Raw genomic sequence first — 25119 nt, 5'->3', positions numbered from 1 at the left:
TTGGAACCCAAACGTCCGATGCAGCTTCCGATTGGCTGCAGGAACTTCCTACAACCAACTGAAAGCCGTGCCTTGGTTTCCAAACATTTTGGAAGTAGAACGGACTTCCGGAACGGATTCCGTTTGACTTCCAAGGTATGGCTGTATTGTTGTGTTATGTTTTTATATTGATGCAAACTGGTGTAATAAGATTCTTATGACACAATGATATTTTATTTATAATTTTAGGGGGGGAAATATATAAGTTGGTGCTTTTTGTGGCAGTACTTGATGGTACCAAGTAATGTTGACTCTTTTTCTGCTGCTCATGGCATCCATCCTGCTATAGCAACCCTTTGACCAAGATTTGAGTTCCAGCACCTGTTATTTTCACCAAAAAGGGGGGGGACACACCCTAGAGCAGTTTTTGCCAACCTGGACTACAGCTGCCACCAGCCCCTCCCAGCACAGCCATTTTGTACCTCAACTCCCACTAGGTCCCAGCCGACATAGCCATTTTGGACTACAACTCCCACCAGTCCCACCTAGCACATCTTTGCTAGGGGGATGATGGGAGTTGTAGTCCAAAGCAGACAGACAGGTTTGGCACAGGCTGTCCTAGAGGGTGACACAATACCAAGGGCTAATTAATCGGACAAGAGGACGTACCAGCTTTATCTTTCTTCTTTGAGATGGCGCAATTCTTCACGGCTCCCACCTTGGAAAAAACCTGGAAGGAAAAAGTTGTGCGCTTCTTAGTTTAACCCCAGGGGAGGGAAAAAATAACAACAATTTGCAAACCACCCAGAAACAAATGCTAAACTTGCGCCACATTCCAGTATATTTCTGGAAGCGGCTTTTACTTCACGTAAAAAAAAAGCTCAGATATAACGCAGACAACTAACAGTTAGGGAAACTGCAGAAAAACAGAACAGACTGTCGTGTGAATGCAAAATAAAAGTTGAAGTTCCTGCCTTTGGCCAGAGGCCCGAGGAATAAACACAATGCACTCAGCCATTAGACACGCACCTCTTGTAGAGTCTCCTCTTTGGTGACAAAGTTGAGGTTCTTTATGAAGAGCGTGCACCCAGGAATGCTTTCCTCCTCCTCCTCTTCTTCGTCATCCTCCTCTATTTCGGCTTCCACTGGCTGCGTCTGAGCTCCGTGGCTTCCACATTCACCTGCAAAATATCAGGCAGGATCACAGCCATCGCCACCTAGCAGCCAGTCACTCAGATTTAGCTTGGATTCCCACCCCTCCTAAAAAGAGGGGACATTATAACAAGCTTGCAACCTGGTGGTAAGTCAGCATTGCGGTTTTCCCACTTTTTCAGGGACTCAAAACAGGCAGGTGGCACAACTGAGCATTGACACTCCTAAATGTTAAAGAGGATTCCAGACAGGCAAAAGAAAGTATTTCCTTCATACGCTACAATTGCAGAATTTGTTCCCATGTGATGTTGTGACAGCCACCAGCTTGGATGGCTTTGAAAGAGACACATTTGCGGAGGGTAAGACTAGACAGGGTGCTACCAGACAGGGGTGACAGTGTTCTGCCTCCACTGTCGGAGGAAGCATTTATTTATTTTATTTGTTTCATAAAATTCACATGCTGCTGGATTTGTGAAAAGAAAACGCTCAAAGCGGTTTGCAAGAGGAAGAAAAAAATTGAAATTATCAGTTGTTGTTTTTAAAACTATCTAAAACCTGGGGGGAAATTAAAATCAAGGATAAGTGGATAAAAACACATGCAACTACATGTCTGGATAGGTTTGTCTACACAAAAACATTTTAAGCAGGTGCAAAAAAGAGCACAGGGAAGGCGACGGCCTGATTTCAAGAAGCAGGGAGTTCCAAAGTGTAGGTGAAATACCGATTTCTTACAAATGTGGAATGGGTGTCATGTTGCACCGGGTACAATGCCAGCTCTTCAGACAGAAGAGATCCCAAAGGTAAACTGCCCCCATGTTGTTAATGGCTTTATATACTAATAGTAATACCTTGAACTTGGCCCAGTAGCAAACTGGCAACCAGGGCAGGTCTGTAATATGCTGACAGTGTCTCACTCCTGTTAGCAACTGTGCACTAACTGCAGCTTTCAAATCAAGTATGAGGGAAGCCCCACATAAGTTTTGGAGCGAGGTGGAGAAGCACACTGGGGGCAAAGGGAACACAACAAACCCCTTCTTCCTCTACACCAGCGATATTTGGCCTTCAGTCCTCCAGATATTTCTGAATTACACTTCCCAGCATCTTTGACCACTGGACTATGCTGGCCGGAGTCAACGTCTGGGGGCGTGAGGCTGAAGAAGCCCGCTCTACACACTTCTGACCTGACGCATCCAGGCTGAACATTTGCAGAGAGCTTCTCTCTATGTATTTAGCCCCAAACCGGGGAACCTCAGACCCAGCTCCCCCCACCCACCCGATGAGAGATATTTCAAAATGCAGTCAAACCAACGATTCATGTCTTGCTAGATAGGCACATGGCAGGAGCTGACGCTCACAGAGTTTTCTTGCAAGTTTGCTAGAGAGAGACTTTGTGAAAGACACTCTCACCGTGCCCTGACAGTGGGAGGGCATAGCTATACGTAGTTTCCTACCTGCCTGGGCACAATCTCTTTCTCAGCTCTTTCCACCAAGCCAGAAATGTGAAAACATCTGCACTGGAGCTCAGGCTCCATCTCAAACAAGACTAAAGCATGTTTTTGTAAACGAATTGCCGTTTTTAGGCTGCCTGAACAAAGTGGCTCTTATTCTTCAACAAATACTCTGAGTCAGTAAACGTTATATTCACCTTTTACAAGACTGTTTATGTCAATATTGTTTTGTGGGGAAGAAAAGGCGGGGTGGTGTGGTGGTGGAATACCAGGAGAATCCAGTCTGCCTTAAGGCATCCTGGATTATTTAAAACTAAAAGGCTAAAACTAGCCTATCTAAGCTTCCTTTTAAGCTGCAAAAGGGCTGCCACTCTGCTGAACTCGCAAACATGAGGAAATAAGGATAATATCTAACAAATATATCCTCTCCTAGAATCTATTCAAATCCCAACAGGAAATTTGTCCCTGAACTTTGATAACGCTTGAATGATGAAGGGTATGCAGCTATGTAGAAACAAGCCTACTGCACAAGCGAGGGGGGTGAGGTTTGATTTGTTGCTCCACCCACTTTTGACTCTGGCCCCGCCCACTGCTGGAATGTGGCCCCCCAGGAGGTCTCCCCGAAGGAAATGCAGCCCTCAGTCTGGAAAAAAAGAGTCCCCCTCCCCTTTATTTAAAGCCAGGCAAAAATTCCTATTAGAGGCCTTTTCTAAATGGGGGGGGGGGGAACGACCCTAGAGGGGCAGCGAATTAGCAAACATAGACATTCACTTTGTTGATTCTCTGGAAAAGAAACCAGATTAGAGCCATGAGGAATGAAGAGACCCCCCCCCCTTTCCCCCCCGATCTACCGTTTCCACAATAATAATAAAACGAAGTCAGCCTCACGGAGCTCTTTTGTAATCAGACGGAGGAATTTACTGCCACTTTCCCCTGGGTGCCAGAGGCTGGCAGCGGAGACCCTTATCGGCCGCGAGCAGATTTCTGAGGGTCGCGGCGCTAAAAGCCCTTTATCTAGAGGTGAGGGTCCTGGCTGTGGGAAAAGGGGAATTTGCTTGCCGGGGCTGGTGTGCAGAAAGGACGTGTGGCTTTGCCTCCGTGCCTCCCTTCTCCTTTGGGAACGAGTACATACAAGCAGGAGATGGTGGGTTTTTTTTTTTAAATGTTTTTAAAATTAGTGGGGGGGGGAGCAAAACACAAGTTGATAAATGAAAACAGAGGGTCGTGTTGCCGAAATCAGGGCATCTGCAGCAGAGCTGGGAATTAAAAACATAAGAAGAGATCCCTGCTGGATCAAGCCAGTAGCCCAACTGGTCCAGCATCCTGTTCCTGGACCTGTGGGAAAACCTGCAAGCAGGATTCAAGAACAAGAGAAGACTCCTGTGGCTTCTAGCAACTGGTATTCAGAATCATCGCTGCCTCGTGGAGGCAGAGCTTCGCCATCATGGCTAGCAGCCCTCTCCTCCACAAATTTGTCTAATCCTCTTTCTCAAGCCATCCGAGCTGGCACATCCTGTGGCAGGGAGTTAATTATGTGCTGCATGAAGAAGTACTTTTGACACACAAACAGGGCCTGCCAACCACAGATTTGCTCCTCCTTCTGCCCTCTCTGGCAGAGTCACCCAGGATGTGATCAGTGAGCCTGGGTTGTACCTGACCAAATTCTTTTCAGCAAAGCGGCAACAAAAATAATGGGTCAAAGTTAGGCCCTATTGGCAGCATTTTTTAATTTCATTTATTAAATTTCTTCACTGCCCTTCATCCGAGGATCACAGGGCGGTTTCCGTATAAAAACACAAAAATACGTAACATAGTAACAGACAAAAATGATACCCCCCAACCCACAAATTTAAAAGGCTATAGGTAAGCCTGTTAGGAGAGGAATATACCGTATTTTTCCGTGTATAAGACTAGGGTTTTCCCCCTAAAAATTAATGTTGAAAATTATTGGGCACCTTATACATGGATAGTGCTGAGGGTGGATTTTCTTAAATCTGAGTCCCCCAAAATAGAGAGTGTCTTATACATGGGGGCTTCTTATAGACGGAAAAATACGGTAATTAGGCCTGGCGCCTAATGATATGTAATGAAGGCGTCACACGAGTCTCCCTGGGGAGCCCGTTCTTGTCTTGCCCCTTTTCAGTCTTCCACACGAAGAAGGGCCTCAGATGATGATTGCATTACACGTACGTTCATTTAAAGCTGCAGGATTGGACCCTGAGGAGCTTGAGCAAAGCATCTTTTAGAATTCCCTCTCCCTCTCTAGGAGGAGAGTGCTGCAGGATTCCAGCCCGCAATTTCTTCAGGAGGGAAAAGGTGACCGGCCACAGAGCAAGTGGGAAGTGGGGGTCTGGAGGCAAACCATTTAAAAACAACAACAAAAAAACACCCACACATACATTAAAAACAGACAGTGCATACCAGTTCCAGACTGTCCATCGCCTTCCTTCTTGCCTCCTGGAATCTCGGGTTCTCTCTTTGCAGGGCCGGAGAAGACACCCATAGGTGCCCATTCTAGATACAGGGGGATATTCTTGAACTGAGTGGTGGGGAGAAAAATATCAGTGTTTGTAAAAAAGAAAAGGTTCTGACCTCCTTTTTACTCCTTTGCCTAGTCTTCAGACCTTAGCTGGCACAAAAGAGTATTTGAGAAAGAGTATTCTTGCAGAGTATTGCTGCTTTTATTCTTAAAAAGTCTTCTTCTCCAACCACGACCAACAGCTTTTACACGCACACCAAATACAATCAGCTTTCTATCATCCAACCAACCCACACCCAACACTAACATTGACCACTCTATATATACAGGTACAATTTGGTGAAAAGTTGCATGAGTCATTGTAGGCCGCTGACTCATGCTGACTTAGTTCTTTTAGCATTAAAGAAACAACGGCCAATTTTTAGCCGTGACAAAAAATTGCCATTAGTGCAAACAGCAGAAAAGAGAAGCCGCTGCTTTAAACTTCCTAGCATCCAGGCTTGTAAATTGTTATTTCAGTTTCTATTTTCATATACCCCACCTTTCCTCCAAAAAGCTCAACATGGCACACTTTTCTCCATATTTCTCTCACAACAATCCTGTGAGGAAGGTTAGGCTGTGAGGCAGTGGCTGCTGCCCAATGTCACCCAGTGAGCTTAATGGCCGATTGGGGGGTCTGAACCTTGGTCTCCCAGATCCTAGTCCGACACTCTTAACCACTGCACCACACTGGCAGTCAGATTCATCCCAAAGGTTATTATTTTTTTACTGTTAATTTTTCTCGTAATCTAACCCACTCCATCTTCCATCTAAGAATTCTCAGACAATGGTGGGTGTTTTGCAGGACAAATGTCTACGTAGGTGCTCTCAGAAGCCAATCCCAATGGGCTTCCTGCTCAGTTAATGGATAATAATAATAATAATAATAATAATAATAATAATAATAATTTATTATTTATACCCCGCCCATCTGGCTGGGCCTCCCCAGCCACTCTGGGCGGCTTCCATAAAAACCAAAAATACAATAAAATATCACACGTTAAAAACTTCCCTGAACAGGGCTGCCTTAAGATGTCTTCTGAATGTCAGGTAGTTGTTTATCGCTTTGACATCTGCTGGAAGGGCGTTCCACAGGGCGGGCGCCACTACCGAGAAGGCCCTCTGCCTGGTTCCCTGTAGCTTTGCTTCTCGCAATGAGGGAACCGCCAGAAGGCCCTCGGCGCTGGACCTCAGCGTCCGGGCAGAATGATGGGGGTGGAGACGCTCCTTCAGGTATACTGGACCGAGGCCGTTTAGGGCTTTAAAGGTCAGCACCAACACTTTGAATTGTCTAGCAATGTCTAGGCAACACGATGACCATGTACACACGCAACAGACCATCTTTATAGAATTCCTTCAAACCATAACAAGTACAAAATGAAATATTTAGTCTCAAAGACTCTCATTATTACTTGAGCACTGTTCCACAGCATTTGATATTTTCATTTACATGCATTCATTCGATATAAGATGGGTTTATGAAGCAATTCCATATCCTCCCACCACGCTGACGAAGAATTCTACGAAATAGTAGTCAATATCCGGAATCACTGTTCAGTGTTGGACATCATATTTGCTGAATATACAAAGCTTCACAGCTTGTCTTTCAAAGTCTGGTACCTCGCTTCATTTAAAGATTTTCAGAGACTTTGAGACTAAAGATTTCATTTTGTACTTGTTATGGTTTGAAGGAATTCTATAAAGATTCTCTATTGCATATGTACATGGTCATTGTGTTGCCTAGACATTGCTGACATTCTCTTTGCAACACAGGGGTTTGTCCAGTTAATGGATGTAACAGATATAAGTAAGTAAGCAAACAAAATTAAATTAAATTAAATGTAGTCGGGGAAGGAGTTAAAAGTCAGAGCTCCACAGAAATAGCCCTGCGGGTGCATAGTGTTACATGAGGCTACTTGGGCGGTGGGCAGCCACCTTGGCTAAGCCCAAGCTATGCACAATTATTCATTTATTTACTCAAGGAGCAAAAGGTGGTTCTCAAAACACACACACCCCGGCCCTCCTCATTTCATCTGCAAACAACAGCCCTGTGAGGTAGGCTAGGCTGAGAGGCAGTGACTGTGGTCCAAGGGTCACCCACCGTGGCCTTCATGGCTGAGCAGGGGATCTGAACTGTGGTCTCCCAGGGCCCAGCCCAGCGCTCTAACCACTACACGGCACATCCTCACCTTCGAGTAAGCCAATTTCGTGAATGCCCGCTTAGCTTCGGTGGGCTCCAGGAACTCCACAATGGCCGTCACCCCTCCTTCGGGGAGCAGCACCCGGCCAAGGCTGCCGTGGGCCCCAAAGGCCTTCTCTATATCGGCCGCCTCTGTTCCAGCAGGCAGGTTCTTCACCAGAATCACGGTCTTGCTCCGCTCGCCGGCAGCCTGGAGGAAGAAGAGGGAAGATCGTGACTGCCCTACGAAGGAAGCTTTTGCAACGTTTGGGACTTCTTAGGCTGCAGAAGAGGCAAGTTAAGAGGCAACACAACAGAAGTTTACAAAAACTGATAGAGAAAAGTTTTCCTCCCTCTCTCATCGAGCCAGAACTTGTGGACGTCCAATGAAACTAAATGTTGGAAGATTCATGTAGTAAGGTTAAAGCTTACTGGGAAATGATATACAATGAATTGAAAAGGATGTTCAAAATAACTTTTATATAAAAAACAGAAGCTTTTCTTTTGGGAATTATAGGGACAGAACTACCAAACTGTATAGAAATTTATTTATGCTGCTACAGAAGCAAGAAAGTTACTTGACCCAAAGTGGAAAGAAGCAGAAGTCCCAGAAAAGAAAGAATGGATACAAAAACTTATGGAATATGCAGAAATGGCAAAACTTACCGGAAGAATAAGAAATCAAGATAACAAACTGTTTATAAACAGAATGGGAATGGTTTATTGGATACTTACAGATGAATTGTAAACAGATAAAAACATTAGCAGGGTTATTGTAATAACCTGCAGTTTTATAAGAGTATATATTTACAGGAGACACTTAAATGAGCAGGTTAAATAAATTTGGATATGCAGAAGACGTTAAAAAATAAATTTAAGGGACCGCAGAAAGAAGCGGAAGGAAGTCAATTTTTGAAATGTTAAATCGATTGTAAAATTAATGAAATGTATAAACTTGAAAGGTATAAATTAAAACTTTTTTAAAAAATGTTGGCAGATTCGGGACAGGTAAAAAGAAAGGCCATCTCTATGCAGTGCATAGTTAAACTATGGAACTCGCCCCTGCAGGAGGCAGTGATCGCCACCAACTTGAATGGTTTGAAAAGAGGATTAGACAAATTAATAGAGTTCTATCAAAGGCTACTAGGGACGCAGGTGGTGCTGTGGGTTAAACCACAGAGCCTAGGACTTGCCGATCAGAAGGTTGGCGGTTTGAATCCCCGCAATGGGGTGAGCTCCCGTTGCTCGGTCCCTGCTCCTGCCAACCTAGCAGTTCGAAAGCACGTCAAAGTGCAAGTAGTTAAATAAGTACCGCTCTAGCGGAAAGGTAAACGGCGTTTCCGTGTGCTGCTCCGGTTCGCCAGAAGCGGCTTTATCAAGCTGGCCACATGACCCGGAAGCTGTACGCCGGCTCCCTCGGCCAGTAAAGCGAGATGAGCGCTGTAACCCCAGAATCAGTCACAACTGGACCTAATGGTCAGGGGTCCCCCCTTTATCAAAGGCTACTAGCCAGGATGGCTATGCTCTGTCCTTCATAGCTGGAGGCAGCAAGGCTTCTGAATCCCAGTTGTGGGAAGGACAAGAGGGAACGCTCAAATCCTGTTTGCTGGTTTCCCACGTGCTGTGGCCATTGTGGGAACAGGATGCTGGACTAGATGAGCCATTGGCCTGATCCAGCAGCCTCTTCCTAAAATGGAAAGCAGGCGCAGGATTCATTTCCGACCGGGCTCCAAAATGCATTCCACCTGGCCTCCCAAGTTATCCAGCACGTTCTAGGGTAAGAAAATGCCTCTCCTCCCAAGTGAGACAAGCAGGGTGTGTGCCTCTCTACAGGAACATACTGGTTGAAGGCCACGGGCTTGGTGGGAGAGCATCTGCCTTGCATTTAGGTCCCCGGTTTGATCCCCAGCATCTCCAGTTAGGGCTGGAAGAGTCCCTTGTGTGACTCCCTGGAGAGCAGCTGCCAGTCCGTGTAGACAATCGCTAGCCTAAATTGACCGGTGGTCTTCCTCTGTATAAGGCACCTTCCTCTGTCTAAAGGGAAGGGCTGTAGGCTCAGTGGTTAGGATGCCTGCTTTGCATATGCAACGTTCCAGGTTCAACCCTCAACATCTGCAGGTAGGGCTGTATGTCCCTGCCGGAAACCAGGGAGAGCTGCTGAAATTCAGTGCTGACAATACTGAGCTAGATGGGCCGATGGTATGACAGTATAAAACAGTTTCTTATGCTCCTGTGTCTTGAAGGGGAGAAACCATAGCTCAGAGGTTGAGAATTTGGCTTTGCATGCAGAAGGTCTCAGGTTCAATCCCCACCATCTCCTGCCAGGGCTGGGAAAAGCTCTTCTCCTGAAACCCTGGAGAGCTGTTGCCAGCCAGTATGGACAATAATGAGCCAGTGATTTAAGATTTCAAAGCCAATACACATTTACAGGGAGGTAAATCCCAGTAGAGGGGCAATTCTGACTGGGGGGAACTCCCTGCTTGAAACCCTGGACCGCTGCTGCCAGTCAGTGTACACAATATTGAGCTAGATGGACCAATGATCTGAACTCAGTAGAAGGAACACCTGCATGTTCCTCTCCCGGGGGCACATGGTGTTTACCTGGCTGAAGGAATCCAGGCTGACGCCGTTGTCCAGCAGGAACTGTCGGACCTTCTGAACAAGCTCCGTTTCCCCCAGAGCCACTCTCACGGCCACACTCCCCTTGCCTTCCTGCCAAGAGACAATAATATCATTTATTTATTTCATAAAATTTATATACACCACCCGATCTTTTTTTAAAAACAACAACAACCTCAAAGCAATCTACAAACAGACAAAAACAACTGCAACATCCAAAAGAATTAAAACCAGAAAGAAACTAAATATGCACCAGAATTCTAGATGTCTGGGTAGGCTTGGACTAAACAAAAATGCTTTTAGCAGGTGCCAAAATGAGTACACAGTGATGGCGCCAGCCTGATGCCAATAGGCAGGGAGTTCCAAAGTGCATTGCACTAGATGACCCTTGGGGTCCTTTCCAAGTCTACAATTCTGTGATTCTACATGGGCAACATGTTCCCCTTGTTCTCCTGGCAAGAGAGAATTTTAGATACATAAATAGATATGGATATTGCCATTAACGTAGCTGAAAGACGGGATAGAGGTTTTAAAAAATGATATATAATGAACTGAAAAGGATGTTCAAAATAACATTTATATTTTAAAAAAAGAAAACCAAAGTTTTCTTTAGGGAATCAGGGGACAGAACTGTATAGAAATTTATTTATGTATGCTACTACAGCAGCAGGAATGTTACTTGCACGAAAGTGGAAAGAAACAGAAGTCCCAGTAAAGGAAGAATGGATACAAAAACTTATGGAATATGCAGAAATGGCAAAACTTACTGGAAGAATAAGAAATCAAGATAACAAACCATTTATAAAAGAATGGGAATGGGATTTGTTGGATATTTATAGTTGAATTGTAAACAGATAAAAACATTAGCAGGGTTATTGTAACAGCCTGCAGGTTTATAAGAGTATATATTTACAGTAGATAATTACATGAGCAAGTTAAACGAATTTGGATATGCAGAAGATACGAAAAAATAAATTTAAGGAACTGCAGAAAGAGGGGGAAGGAAGTCAAATTTTGAAATGTTAAATGGATTGTAAAATTGATGAAATGTATAAATTTTAAAAGTATAAATAAAAAACAATTTTAAAAATATTTAAAGAAGGCTCACGTCATCAAACACTTGGCTCTTCGTGGCGTTGTACTTCTGCGCAACAGCATCGGCGACCGCGTTCACTCCCATGAAGAGGGTGTTCCAGTTATGAGAGCTATATTCAGGAGGGGGGTGGAGAGAGAGAAAAATAAAATAAATATTTATCCCATTCAGTGGCAGTTTTGGAACTGAACTGATTTTACGTATGCACTGTTTAAAACCTCTTATGAAATGATGCACAGCATTTCGCAAGGCTAGGACTTGTGAACACCCAGTGAAGCTGAATGATGGAAGATTCAGGCCATCTTCACGCAATGCGTCGTTAAACTATGGAACTCCCTGCCACAGGAGGTAGCAATGGCCACCAGCTTGGATGGCTTTCAAACAGGATTGGACAAATCCATGCCAGACAAGGCTATCGATGGCTACTAGCCACAACGGCTATTAGGGCGGTTCATAAAAAACTTTTTTTAAAAAATGCCTGCTCTAAAGGTCTTATCTTACTACACTAGGGATTATATAGCTATATCTGAAGTTTCATGCATATCAGTTAATATCTTGACCCTCCTCCACGAAAATAGCTGTTTACTTGGCCATTTTCCTATGTCTTAAAGGCTGAAATTTCAATTCAGTGGAGCAGGGTCAAGATATGAACTGATATGCATGAAATTTTAGGCTTGTGTTATGTCCTTATGCTGTATGTTTCTAATTGCTTTTTAAAAATTGTTTTTATGTATGCAATTCTTCTCATTGTAAAGGACCCCTGGACAGTTAAGAACAGTCAAAGGGAACTATGGGGTTGTGACACTTATCTCGCTTTCAGGCCAAAGGAGCTGGTGTTTGTCCACAGACAGCTTTCCTGGTCATGTGGCCAGCAGGACTAAACCGCTTCTGGTGCAACGGGACACCGTGACGGAAACCAGAGCACACAGAAACGCCATTTACCTTCCTGCCACAGCGGTACCTATTTATCTACTTGAACCGGCGTGCTTTCGAATTTCTAGGTTGGCAGGAGCTGTGACAGAGCATTGGGAGCTCACTCTGTTGCGGGGATTCGAACTGCCGACCTTCTGATTGGCAAGCTCAAGAGGCTCAGTAGTTTAAACCACAGCGCCACCTGCACCCATATGTATGTTTCATAGAGATTCATTTGTAAATTGCTTCAGGGTGCCTTGTGGGAAGTGATTCATAAATGAAATAACTACACAGTTAGTAAGATTAACAATAAGTAGGCAGCGCTGGGGCTTAGCGAACACACAAACAAACCTGGAACTATTGGCTTTGTCCTTGGACGCCTTTTGCTTCTTGTAAGAAGACGCCCCAGCAGCATCTGAGTCCTCACCTTCTTCCTTCTTAATGGTGGAGGGCAGAACGTGCAGCATCCGGCCCTAGGAGAAAAGACAGCAACTCTGGAACTCCATGCCAGATGAAAATAGACAACGTAAAGAAAGAAAAAGAAAAAACCCTTCTCAAACTCTGGCCCCACTTCAGCAGTGTCTTCCAAGCCATAAAATGTCTTGGGTGAACAGGAATGTTCTTAAATGACGACTACTGAATGAAGCACTTCACCAGGGAAGGCATTTCAAAAAGGGGGAGCCACCACCAAGAAGGCCCCGTCATGGGTCAGCACCCAGAGGCAGAACCAAAACCAAAAGGAGCTTCCCTTCCAACCACAGAGCCTGAGATGGTTCCAGGCTGGGTCTTTCCCATTCCTTGCAACCTGATCCTTAAAAAAAGAAAAATTGAGAAACCTGGGATGGAACTTGGGGACCCTGCTGCCTGCAAACCCAGTGGATTTCCTCACAAAGTGACAGCCCGTCCCAAATCAGTCGTACCTGGAAAACCTGCCCATCCACTTTTGCAAAAGCTTTCACGGCATGTTCTGGGATCATGTAGGTGATGAAAGCAAAACCTTTGGGTTTCTTGGTGAGACTGTCAATGGGGAAATGGATCTCAGAGAGGGGCCCTGGAGAAAATGAGAAACAAACACACATTTCCACAAAGAAACCCTTGTGGCTGCAGAACGCAGCGGCCAAAAAAGACACAATGCGGCGCTGAGGCAACAATCGCACCATAGATTTAAAGTGCTGTGGTATCACTTTAAAAAAACTGTGGCTTCCCCCAAAGAATTCTGGGGGCTGTAGTTTGCTAAGGGTGCTGAGGGTTGCTAGGAGACTCCTGCTACAGTGGTACCTCTGGCTGCGAACAGGATCCGTTCCGGAGCCCCGTTCACAACATGAGCAGAACACAACCCGCGTCTGTGTGTGTGTGGGTCGCGATTCACCGCTTCTGTGCATGCGCAAGCAGCAAAACCCGGAAGTAACCCTTTCCAGTACTTCCGGGTCACCGCAGGACGCAACCTGAAAAGACGTAACCTGAACCGAATGTAACAAGAGGTATGACTGTATTTCCCTCACAGAGCTAGAACCCCAGAGTTCCCTGCGAAGAGCGATTTATTGTTCAACTGCCAAAGGCCTACCGTATTTGGAAAATATTGCTTCCAAGTCTTCTTCGGTGCTGGAGTAGGGAAGGTTCCTCACAAAGAGCCTCCCGGATTCGGAGAGATCTTCCTCCTCTTCATCATCCTTCTTTGTCCTTTGCCAGACCTGGGCCAGGTGTTTTGAAGGGAGTTTCGCCTTCCCAGCGCTCTCTTCGGGAAACACCTCGATGTACCGCCCACCTGTGAAAACAAAGCACAGACAGAGGGGAGAAATAAATATAAAAAGACACAGCACAAGAGGAAAACAGAATGAGAGGGAAGAAGAAAGAAGCAAGCCTAGGTACAAGTTCAAAGTCATCTGCAAGGCTCTGATTATATTGCACCCAAATGGTACCCAAGTTTGTAACATGTTTGTGACATTCACACACTATAATTTTAGACATGTGTCTGAGTATTAAGAAAGAAAAGCAAATCCAGAAATTCAGAAACTAAATTGACTCTATTAATCCTCCGCGTGGATACATACCCATGTATTCGTGATTTCGTTTCAATGCTTTCTGCACCTCTTCCTCACTGTTAAAATCAACAAACACATAACCTGGGAGAGGGATGGAAACACACAGGGAAGAATGTTATGACGTTTCTTACAAAGAGCAGATTTTACGTTGAGGCAGGACAGCAAGCTGCCTTATACTGAATCAGACCATTGGTCCATTTAGCTCAGCACTGTCTACACTGACTGGCAGCAGCTCTCCAGGGTTGCAGACAGGAGTCCTTCCCCAGTCCTAACTGAAGATGCCAGAGACTGAACCCGGGACCTTCTGCATGCAAGGCAGACGCTCTGCCACTGAGCGATGAGCCTTCGCCGCAAAAATTCCCCACATTATAGGCCACTCGTTACGGTGCTTGGAGACCTTCAGGTGACAAGCAACTACCATATTTTTTGCTCCATAAGACACACCTATTTTTTAGAGGGGGAATGCAATAAAAAAAATATTCTTTAAAGGGAGCGTTGAGCAGAGCCTGTATGCATCCCAGGCTCTGCTCAGCGCTCCCTTTCACAAGCCGCGTGGAGCATGTGTGCGGCGCTTTCCTCAGGGAAAAGCCCCCAAGAGCTACACACTCTTTAAAGGGAGTGCGGCTCTTGGGGGCTTTTCCGGGAGGTGGGGGAAGGGACTGAGGGGCTAAGCCAGAAGCTAGAACAGCGAGAGGGAGCGCTGCGCAGCGATCCCTCTCGCTGTTCTGGCTTCTGGGATAGCCGCGCAAAGCCTCCTCAGGGCAGCGGCATGAAGGCTCCCCCTGTTTTGAGGAGGCTTCGCTCCCTCTTGCTGTTCTGGCTTCTGGGATAGCTGCACAGCCTGCATTCGCTCCATAAGACGCACACACATTTCCCCTTACTTTTTAGGAGGGAAAAAGTGTGTCTTACAGAGCGAAAAATACGGTAGTAAGTTTAATAAATGAAATGAATGTTACCCGTCTTATTCCCATGGGCGTTCCTTGCAATCCTGATCGCCACTGGCCGGAGAGGCACAAGAAACTCCTTGACGTTTTGCTGCGGAGAGCAGAAGTTCAAGTCAGTTCAAGTCAGTTCACAGGGGAGTTTTTAGTAGGCCCCTATTCCCCACACTACGATTCTCAGAGTTTCTTGTGAAGAAGAATTGACTGTTCAGCCACATGGGGAACTGTAGCTCTGGGAGAGGGCTAGGGGTCCCCCAACTTCATCATCGTTATTCTATTTATATCTCACCTATTTCCCAGGCCGGGACTCAAAGCAGCTTGCAAAAATTAAAAGAACGGTCTGGCTTCTCTAGGGGGAAGAGTTCCAAAATCTGGGAGCAGACACCAAGAAGGCCCTGCAACCCCACCAAGCATGGTAAGAAGGCCTTCCCCAAAGGCTCGGGCAGGTTTGCATGGGATAATGCATTCCTTCAGATAGCCGGGCCTAAGCCATATATAGCAAACTACAGCTCCCAGGATTCTCTGGGAGAAGTCAAGGCTGTTTAAAGTGATATCACAGCGTTTTAAATGAATGGAGTGAATGGAGCCCTAGATAAGCCCCTGCAAAGGGCACCTACCTCTGTGACGTTGAACGGGGCACCTCGCAGCTTCACCGTGTAGGGAGTGGTAGGCTCATTTGCACCAGCTGGAGTTTTTGGCTGTGCAAAGAAAGACACATGTCGTCAACTAAAGTCTAAAGAGGTACCATATTTCTCGCTCTATAGGACGCACCCGGCCATAGGAGGGGGAGAACAGGGAGGGGGAAATTCTCCCCCTCTCTGCTCAGCATCCCTTCAGCGAAGCGGTAGGAGAAATGGAGCCCCTTCCATTTCTCCTCCCGCTTCACTGAAGGGGTGCTGCGAAGAGAGGGAAAACTGTGCAGCGCCTCTCCAGCGGAGCGAAGCCTGGAGAGCAAGAGGGATCGGTGTGCACCGACTCCTCTCGCTCTCCAGGCTCCAAGCGGCTATCCGCAAGCCTTCGGAGCGCAGCGGGAACTCCTGCTGCGCTCCGAAGGCTTGCGGATAGCTGCCTGAAGCCCCCGGAGCGCAGCCTTTGAAGCCTCCGCAGAGCAGCGGGGTGCCTTCACCCTGCTGCCCTGCGGAGGCTTTGAGCAGCCATCCCCAAGCTAGAACAGCGAGACGGAGCGCCGTGCAGCGCTCCGTCTCCCTGTTCTGGCTTTGGGCTTAGCTGCGCAGCCTGCATTCGCTCTATAGGACACACACACATTTTCCCTTAATTTTTGGAGGGGAAAAGTACGTCCTATAGAGCAAAAAATACGGTATTTCTTGGTGCTTCCTTTATAACCTCTCTAGGCCAAGGAATGCTGGAACGCAACACAAACTGCCTAATATCAGGTCAGACAATGCATTCAACATACCTAACACCTGCCTGGTTCGCACATAAACAGTGAGTGTGGACTAAGACCTGGGAAGCCACAGTTCAAATCCCAACTCAGCCATGAAGCTTACTAGGTGACCTTGGGCCAGTCGCTGCCTCTAAAGACAACCTCGCAGGGTTGTTGTGAAGGTAAAATGGAGAGGAAGAGAACTTTGTATGCCACCTTGAGTTCCTTGGAGGAAAAGTGGGATACAAATATAATAAACAAAGAAACAGAAACTAGCCTACTGTACAAAAGATAAAATTTACATTTATTACTCTGCCTTCCCCTTTAGAACTCTGGCCCCGACCACTGCTGCTATGTGGCCTCCAGAAGGTTGCTGAGAACGGAATGTGGCCCTCATCTTGAAAACTCTTCCCTTCCCTTAGACCAGTGTTTCCCAAACTTGGGTCTCCAGGTGTTTTTGGACTACAACTCCCATTACTCCTCACTAGCAAGACCAGTGGTCAGGGATGATGGGAATTGTAGTCCGAATACAGCTGGAGACTCAAGTTTGGGAAACACAGGTCTACGCTTTAAGTAGAATGCCACCCAGGGTTGGCTTGCGGGTCTACCTGGGATGCAGCTTTCAATTTCTTCTTCTCCTCCTTCGTGACACTTCCCTGTCCCTTGATCTTTTCATCCAGCCCAGGTCCCGTTGCGAGGACAGAGCCTGGGGCTTGCTTCTGGTGGGGCTCCTCATCTTCTGCCTCCTCTTCTCCTCTATCGAAGCCCCTGCTGTCTAACTCCTCGGTCTCACTCTCCTCCCCAGACGAAGGCAAGGACCCATCGCCCTTCACCACTTTAGACCTCAGGTAGTCCATGTCAGAGAGCTCCTGCCTGGCCGCCATCTTGCCCTCAGAGGTTTTCTCTTTTCCTGCAAGTTGGGAACAAGGGGAAGGAACAGAGAGTCACCTCCTTGTGTGGTTTTTTGGGGGGTCTACCTGGTAAGCAAAGGACTTACTCACAAACCAATATTCAGATTTAGAGAGGGAGACTCCCATTCACCTCCCAGAGCTACAATTCCCAGAGTTGCCTATGAAGAGGGACTGACTGTTAAACCACTCTGGGAATGGCAGCTCTGTGAGGGTAGCAGAGAGCCTCTCCGAACAAGTGCCATCACACTTAAGGAATTACAGTTAAGGGTGCTGAGAGCTGAAGACCCCAATATTCCAGGGAACTCTGAGAATTGTAGCTCTCTGAAGGGAACTGTCCCCTGACCACTTTTAACAATTCTTTGGACCTGTTGAAAGCGGTAGAGCAGCACTTTCAATGTGTGGTGTTAATGTGACCATAGAGCAGGCATAGGCAAGCTCAGCCCTCCAGATGCTTGGGGACTACAACTCCCATCATCCCTGACCACTGGTCCTGTTAGCCAGGGATGATGGGAGTTGTAGTCCTAAAACATCTGGCGGGCCGAGTTTGCCTATGCCTGCCATAGAGGGAGCAAGTCTCACTATTAGTAAATACCTATAGTGGCAGGGAGGGACGCGGGTGGTGCTGTGGGTTAAACCACAGAGCCTAGGGCTTGTCGATCAGAAGGTTGGCAGTTCAAATCCCCGTGACAGGGTGAGCTCCCGTTGCTCAGTCCCTGCTCCTGCCAACCTAGCAGTTCGAAAGCAAGTCAGAGTGCAAGTAGATAAATAGGTACCGCTCCGGCGGGAAGGTAAACGGTGTTTCCGTGTGCTGCTCTGGTTCACCAGAAGCAGCTTAGTCATGCTGGCCACATGAGCTGTACGCCGGTTCCCTCGGCCAATAAAGCGAGATGAGCGCTGCAACCCCATAGTCGGTCACGACTGGACCTAATGGTCAGGGGTTCCTTTACCTTTTTATAGTGGCAGGAGGAGAACTTTTTTTCCCTATAAAGATCTGCTAATCCACTGGGAGGAAGCAGTCAGAGGCCTCGGCACATGGTGGACGGTGCCAGAGCCTGCTACAGGACCCCCCAACAAACGAAAACAGAAGCAAATTTCTCCAAAGAAAAAGAGACCCCTCAGTGGTGGCACCATGGCTGTTAAATGCTCTCCCTAGAGAGGCCGCCCTGGCACCTTCCTGTGGTCTTTTGCAAACCTGTGAAACCTTTTTTTCTCCCAGCTTTCTTTTTTAAAAGAAACCAAACAAACCAATTTTAACAAGTACATAATTTAGCTTTAAATATATTTTACTTCCATGCAGAGTTTAAACATGGGATCAATGGACTAATCCAATAAAATTCCCTTGTGTTCCAGTGCCGTTAGTCCATTTGTGAGATGAGTACTTTTGAATCATCTGGTTTTCATCTTTCATTCTTTTAGGAAAGCCTTTTATGCTGCAAACAGTGGCATTGTATTGTAAATATTCGTTTTGCATTCATATTACACAGGCCCCTTCACTGCATTGTGTTCAACACCTGCTGGAAACTTTTCTGTTTAGACATGTAATTTTATTACATCCGTAAATATGTTTAAAAAATGTGCCGGCTCTTATCTTGATAATTTTTTTGCGTCTACTTGTTATTAAAGTATGTTGACTCTATTGGTATATCCTTATTAATATTTTACATTGTTGTGACATAAAACAGTTGGAGGTATGTGGGTTTACAAAAAAAAAAGAATTAAAAATTGATATAAAATTGGTTAACTAAATAAACATTTTCTATTGCTTTGTAAATATATATTGTGCATACATATTTATTGGGCTGCATCCAGCAGTATGAGTATACCCATTGAAAACAATGGACATGGGTAACTTAGGCCTATTAATTTCAACAGGTCTACTTTGAGTAGATCTTAAGTTGGCTATGCAACCTGTTATATATTTTCATTTCTGTTTTATGGCCTCCACCAAGAAATCAGCATTACTGGGCAGCCTTTTAAGATATCAGTTTATATCCACCTAAGCCATATCCACAAGCAGAGTGGACCCATCGAAATCAATGGGCCAAACTTAGTCATGTCCATTAATCTCAGTGGGTTTCCTCTGAGTAGAACTAATACTGGATAGGAGAAATGAGATACTGAACTAAAATAAATAAAGCATCTTGCTCTATGAAGAAGGATTATACTGAAGGCAAATGAGCATATGGTCACAAATCCAATACATTCAGGACTGGCACAGTCCATAAGAAATCCAGTTGCAGCAGATTTAAAACTTAAAGTAACTTACAAGAACTTATTATAAGACTAAACCTTAACCCTATAGCATACAGAACACTAGAACCAAGAGGTAGAAAGAGAAAGTAAGAAACCCTGGCTCCTCCTGGCCTGACTATAATAGTGAGCACGACCTTGGCAGAAAGGATAACAAAACCAGTTTAAACCAGCTGTACTCAGCTTCCCAGGAGAAATAACCCAAACTAGAGCCTTCTGCCTGTTTCTTTCACATAGAAAGAAAACTTCCTAGAACCCTCTTGAATTAAGCAAAACAAGAAAGATCTCTACTCATCAGATCCATACTTTCTGTACTAAGAAATGCAAACTGACAATTCTGTACTCATGTGGCGTCGCAAAAACCAGGGAAATGACACTCATCCTTCTTCCCCCTCCCCCCTCAAAAAACACAGGTAATTAATGTGTTAAACCAGGGGTTGGCAACCTAAAGGCCCACTGGCCACAAGCAGCCCATGGAGGTCGTTGAACCGGCCCATGGACCCCCGCCGCCCGGCTCCTGTGCAGCACGCTAAACTGGTGCAGAGCAGAGCGGGGACTGCCTTCCACGACATTGGCCAGCTTCCCATTGGCTGCAGGAAGCTCCTGCAGCCAATGGGAAGCTGCGCACGCCTCCTCCGCACCGGAAGGAGCGCCGGAAATAGCATTTGTGCAAGCATGCGTACTCTGGCCCACCACGGCGTCTGTGGAACCATGAACTGCCCCAAACCACAAAAACTTTGGTGACTCCTGTGTTAAAACCTAATTAAACTGGGCACACCACAGCTCAATTCGGTTCAGGACGCAACCCCCTTCTCCCCTGTGAGGCTTGGAGTGGGTGTGTATGCATGCACAGCCCTGCTGTTCTGCTATACTAACTAGACCAGTGTTTCCCAAACTTGAGTCTCCAGCTGTTTTTGGACTACAACTCCCATCATCCCTAACTGGCAGGACCAGTGGTCAGGAATGATGGGAAATGTAGTTCAAAAACAGCTGGTGACCCAAGTCTGAGGAACACTGAGCTAGAGTCTCCTTGCAGAGCAAAGCCACTTGTGAGATGCACAGTCTCCCAAACAAGCCCTATGTCAAATTACCTCGGGTAATTCCCTCCTCTTGTTCCTCCTCTCCATCCTCGGTTTCCCTCTCGCTTAGGCTCTCCGACCCGTCGGAGTCAAAGTTCAGATAATCGTCCGTCTGCTTGGCTTTGCTCTTCTTGGGCTCCTCCACTTTGGCATCGTTGGACCATGTGGCCGCCTTAGACCGCTTCTGGTGCACTGCCAGGAAGTCTTGAAACGTCTCCTCTTCTTCCAGCTGTCAAAAAGAGGGAGATGGAAAAGGGGTCACCAAGGTAAGAGAGAACATCAAAAGCTGGCATGAAGGGACTTCCCAGCACTGTAGCAGAGTCCGTCTTTCATGTGCAGAAGGTCCCCGGTTCTACCCCCGGCATTTCCTCTCTTTTTTCTCAAAATTTCAAAAACAAGTTTTTTACACACACACACACACGTTTAAATTAAACCATAATTCATATCCGTACCTTTATGGGGTTCCCTGAACCCCCAGACTTCCCCCCACCCTGCCTTTGGCTTCCAAAATTTATCTTCCTTTTTTAACTGCATCTAATTACCTTTATCCAAATTATTATACAGTGGTACCTCGGTTTAAGAACAGCCCTGTTTACAAACTTTACCTTGGTCTAAGAACGGAATCCGAATGGAGGAAGAGCACTGGTGACGGGAGGCCTCATTAGGGAAAGCACACCTTGGTTTAAGAATGGTTTCAGTTTAAGAATGGGCTTCCGGAACGGATTAAGTATGTAAACCAAGGTACCACTGTACTTCATTTTTATCCTTTGTCGTTTTAAGTTACAGTGCTATGTCAATCCTGCTAATGTTTTTAAATCTTTACAATGTTCTTTAATATATTCTATATAAAGTTATGCCATTCTCTATTAATTTTTTTTATTCTCTTAATGCTTGATCTTCCCAGTCAGCCTTGCCATTTCCACATAGTCCATCATCTTCATTATCCATTCTTCTTTCGACTGGGCTCTTTCTTCTTTCCATCCCTGGTCAAATAGTATTCTAGCCACGGTCGGCACATACATAAACAGTACTTTCTTATCCTTCAGTAATTCCACCCCTGGCATTTCCAAGTTATTGCTGCATATGTAGCATGCTTTATGGGGAGTTTGCAGTGAATCTGGTCAGACTAGGACCTGGGAGACCAGGGTTCAAATCTCCACTCAGCCATGAAGTTTACTGGGTGATCTTCTACCAGTCACTGTCTCTTAGCCCACAACCAACCTCCCAGGTTTGTTTTGCGGGGATTAAGTGAGATGAGGGATAACCACGTACACAACCTTAAGCTCCTTTGAGGAAAAAGGTGGGATATAAACGCAGCCAATAAATAAATAGCTTATGCTTGCCTCCTTTAACTCCCCCGGTTGATTCTTCTTTTTCTTTTTCTTTTTCTCCTGAAAAATATGGGTTTTTAAAATGGTTACTTTAAATGACAGGAGACATTTAATACCAATTTGCAGTCAGCGCTCAAGAGAATAAAAGACAGGGCCAAGAAAACCAAACACCAGAGGTTTTCCTTAAGATATTTTTGACAAAGTTAATTTTTTAAAAAAATAAATCTTACTTGTTTTGCTTCTTTATTACCAGAACTTTTTGTAAACTTTTCAGGAGCTTCCTTTAACACTGGGGGCTTGAGAGAGTGTTTGCTCCAGGCTCTGGGTTTCTGTGGGTCCCCAAAAGACTTACAAAATTCAACCTGCAAAAGAATAAAAAATGGTTATGGCGCAGGTCTTTATGATTTGATGGCACATTAGACTCGAGTAAATATGGTATATATGAACTTTCACACAACATAAAGGCTACTTCCAGGAATATAGTGCATGTTTAGTACTAATTTCTGTGGGGGGGGGGTTCTGGAAGCAAATCACAGAGAGATTAACACTAAACTTAGGCTATATTACATTATATTTCTGGAAGTAAATCATGTGCAGATATAGGCAAGGAAACGACAGGGAAATGGAATAAGCTGCTGTGTGAATGCAGTCTTAGTTGGATACAACCCACTCCAGATTTTATTTTTATTTTTTTGTCTTCCTGATAGGCAGCTAGGTTCAGAGTAGTGCACAGCAATCCCGACTCTTTCTCCCCACCTGGTAAAAAAACAAAAAACCTCAACATCCCGCACCATTACTTGACATTATAGTGCATCTGAAAGACACCTCACCGTCACTCTGGCTGTGTCTATGAAGCTTTTGTTGAAATGGGCAAGGGCCACATTGGCTTCCTCTTCTGATTTAAAGCCAATAAACCCAAATTTGCGGAATTTGCCATCCTTGGTGAATTTCAAACTGCAGTCAGTCAGCGTGCCAAATGCAGCAAAGAGGTTCCGGAAGCGCTCTTCCTTCATCTAGAGGAAACAGATTTGTTCAAGCAGTGTTAAGAACACAACATGTCGGTAACGGGGAACTCAAAGCCCTTCAGGTCTTGCTGGACTATAGCTCCCATCACAGGAAGCTGCCTTACACTGAGTCTGACCATTGGTCCACCTACCTTAGGACTGTCAACACTGACTTGTAGTGGCTCTTCAGAATTACAGGCTGGGGTCTCTCCAAGCCCTACCTGGGATTGAACCTGAGACCTTCTGGAAGCAAAACCGATGTTCTGCCACTGAGCTGCGACCCTTTATCCCTAGCAATGGGGCTGATGGGAGCTGGGATTCCAAAACCATCTGGAGGACCACAGGCTCCCCATCCCTGCAGCAGATAGTCTGCGGGCAGGAGGAGTCTTCAAGCCACTGTGGGAGGCTGGAAGTTGGGCTAGATAGATTTTTGGTCTGATCCATCAGGCCTGTTTTTATAATGAAGTGGCAAACATCTGGGGCTATTGCAGCAGTTCTCAACCTGTGGGTCCCCAGATGTTGTTGGACTACAACTCCCATCATCCCTGAGCTCTGGCCTTGCTAGCTAGGGGTGATGGGAGTTGTAGTTCAACATCTGGGGACCCACAGGTTGAGAAAGGCTGGTTTAGAGAAAAGGTGAAAAGGAAGCAGCACGATAAAGATACATAGGATTGTGCATGATGTAGAGAACATCCCCATCTCCCATAACGCTAGACAGTCAATAAAACTGAAGGCTGAAGCATTCAAAAAGAAGAAAAGAAATTCATCCCTGCAGCATACTTAAACTATGGAATTCTCTCCCACAACAGGCAGCGATCGGCACCAACACGGATGGATTTATAAGAGGCTTAGACAAATACTAGCCCCAATGGCTGTGTGCTAATTCCACTGCCAGAGGAAGTATGCCGCTGGATACCAGTTGCTGGGAATCACAAGCACAAGAGTGCTGCTGTGTTCACATTTGTGCCTTAGCACATACAAACATAAGATCCCCGCTAGATCAGGCCAATGGCCCATCTAGTGCAGCCTCCTGTTCTCACTGTGGCCAACCAGATGGCTGTGGGAAAGCAGGATTCGAGCCCAAGAACAACTCTCCCCATCTATGAATCCCCTCAGCTGGGAACCAGAGGCATAATGCTTCTAACACTGGAAATAAAGCATAGCTATTATGGCTAGTAGCACGCAGTTGCCGTGATCCATCAGACTGTTAAGCTCTTGGCCCAGAGTCCCTTTACCCCACGCGAGTCACGTCCACACCAGCCCAAACTGCCTTCTGCACACCGTCTCTCACCCCGTTCGGCAGGTTCTTCACGATAAGTCGCGACATCTTGAAACAGCTGCGTTTTCTCCCCCTCTTTCAGGACCGGAATCCAGCGAGAACCGCTTCAAGGGAGAAATAACATTACTCCTGGCAGCCACGCCGCACCCTGGGCGCCGCCATGTTGCGATGTAGCTCGAGGTCACGTGACAAGAGGCTCCACCTCTCCCTTAAAACGCATGCGCGGCGGAAGAAAAGCTCCTCCTCTGTTAAAGCAGCTGAGGCTAGATTCGGGAAGTCACCCAAAGGGGATGCAGAGCAAAAAGACGCCTTGTCGCCACTTCCGGTTCTGAGTGGAGTTTCTGCGGGGGAAATCCTCGCAAGGGAATAGGACCAGGGGACCATAGACATATAGAGTGACTTACCTTTTTTGCAATCATAGAGGCAAAACCAATCAAAATAGAAGAGACATATAACAGCTGATATCCTTTTGAAGGTGTCGTGCAAGCAGGGATTCTCGGTATCTTTCTGGGTTTTTTGTTTCTTATTATGCATTTTGTGATATATATAAATAAATTATATTATAAATAAATTAATAAGAATAATAATTGGTAAGCAAATGAAAAGCCATACTGAGTGGCATGAGTCTCATTGAACGCCACCTTTAAATGTTTGTACACTTGTGCATTGTCATACTGTTGTATTATGGATATCTAGTGATCTTTGAGACTTGTGGGTGAAGGGCATACTTATGCATTTCCATATAGTATAAATAGCAGCATAACATTAACAGATGGAGAGGTCACGGACATGGTTATAAGGTGCTTTGGGATTGGCTGAGAATACTAATTTCCACCACCAGGGGGCATTAAAATATTATATATGATACTGTACTGTACTTCCTTTCCCATCAGTGGGATTTCTTACCTGCCGTATTTTGGAATCTGTGTAATCCACCAGAGAATAAACAGTCAAATATATACATATTTCAGGGAAGCAATTTTGTGTCAATAAAAGCT

General features: G+C 45.7%; 1 protein-coding gene across 3 annotated transcripts in view; it reads right to left on the bottom strand.

Moving 5' to 3' along the window:
- RBM19 (RNA binding motif protein 19) overlaps positions 1-24337 on the bottom strand; it is a 105315-nt gene extending 80978 nt beyond the window's left edge. The window contains exons 1-18 of one of the 3 annotated variants that reach the window (XR_014542376.1): positions 24134-24337; positions 22669-22851; positions 22069-22200; positions 21851-21898; positions 20520-20736; positions 16876-17177; positions 15501-15581; positions 14899-14977; positions 13952-14023; positions 13465-13665; positions 12821-12951; positions 12252-12373; positions 11004-11100; positions 9878-9988; positions 7287-7487; positions 5001-5118; positions 1007-1160; positions 649-708 (exon numbers count right to left, since the gene is read on the bottom strand). Coding sequence is in view for 2 of the 3 variants with exons in the window: in XM_083589935.1 (XP_083446061.1) it covers positions 649-709; positions 1009-1160; positions 5001-5118; positions 7287-7487; positions 9878-9988; positions 11004-11100; positions 12252-12373; positions 12821-12951; positions 13465-13665; positions 13952-14023; positions 14899-14977; positions 15501-15581; positions 16876-17177; positions 20520-20736; positions 21851-21898; positions 22069-22200; positions 22669-22851; positions 24134-24169 (2344 nt within the window). In the remaining variant the exon portion in view is untranslated. Of the gene's footprint in view, positions 1-648; positions 710-1006; positions 1161-5000; positions 5119-7286; positions 7488-9877; positions 9989-11003; positions 11101-12251; positions 12374-12820; positions 12952-13464; positions 13666-13951; positions 14024-14898; positions 14978-15500; positions 15582-16875; positions 17178-20519; positions 20737-21850; positions 21899-22067; positions 22201-22668; positions 22852-24133 lie in introns of all 3 variants that reach the window. The other 2 variants (XM_083589936.1, XM_083589935.1) reach the window with 2 other exon arrangements.
- Between the last annotated feature and the right edge of the window lie 782 nt (positions 24338-25119).

Source organism: Podarcis filfolensis (assembly GCF_964270895.1).
Source record: "Podarcis filfolensis genome assembly, chromosome: 16".
Taxonomy (NCBI): Eukaryota; Metazoa; Chordata; class Lepidosauria; order Squamata; family Lacertidae; genus Podarcis; species Podarcis filfolensis.
This window is presented reverse-complemented; position numbering and strand designations above follow the sequence as displayed.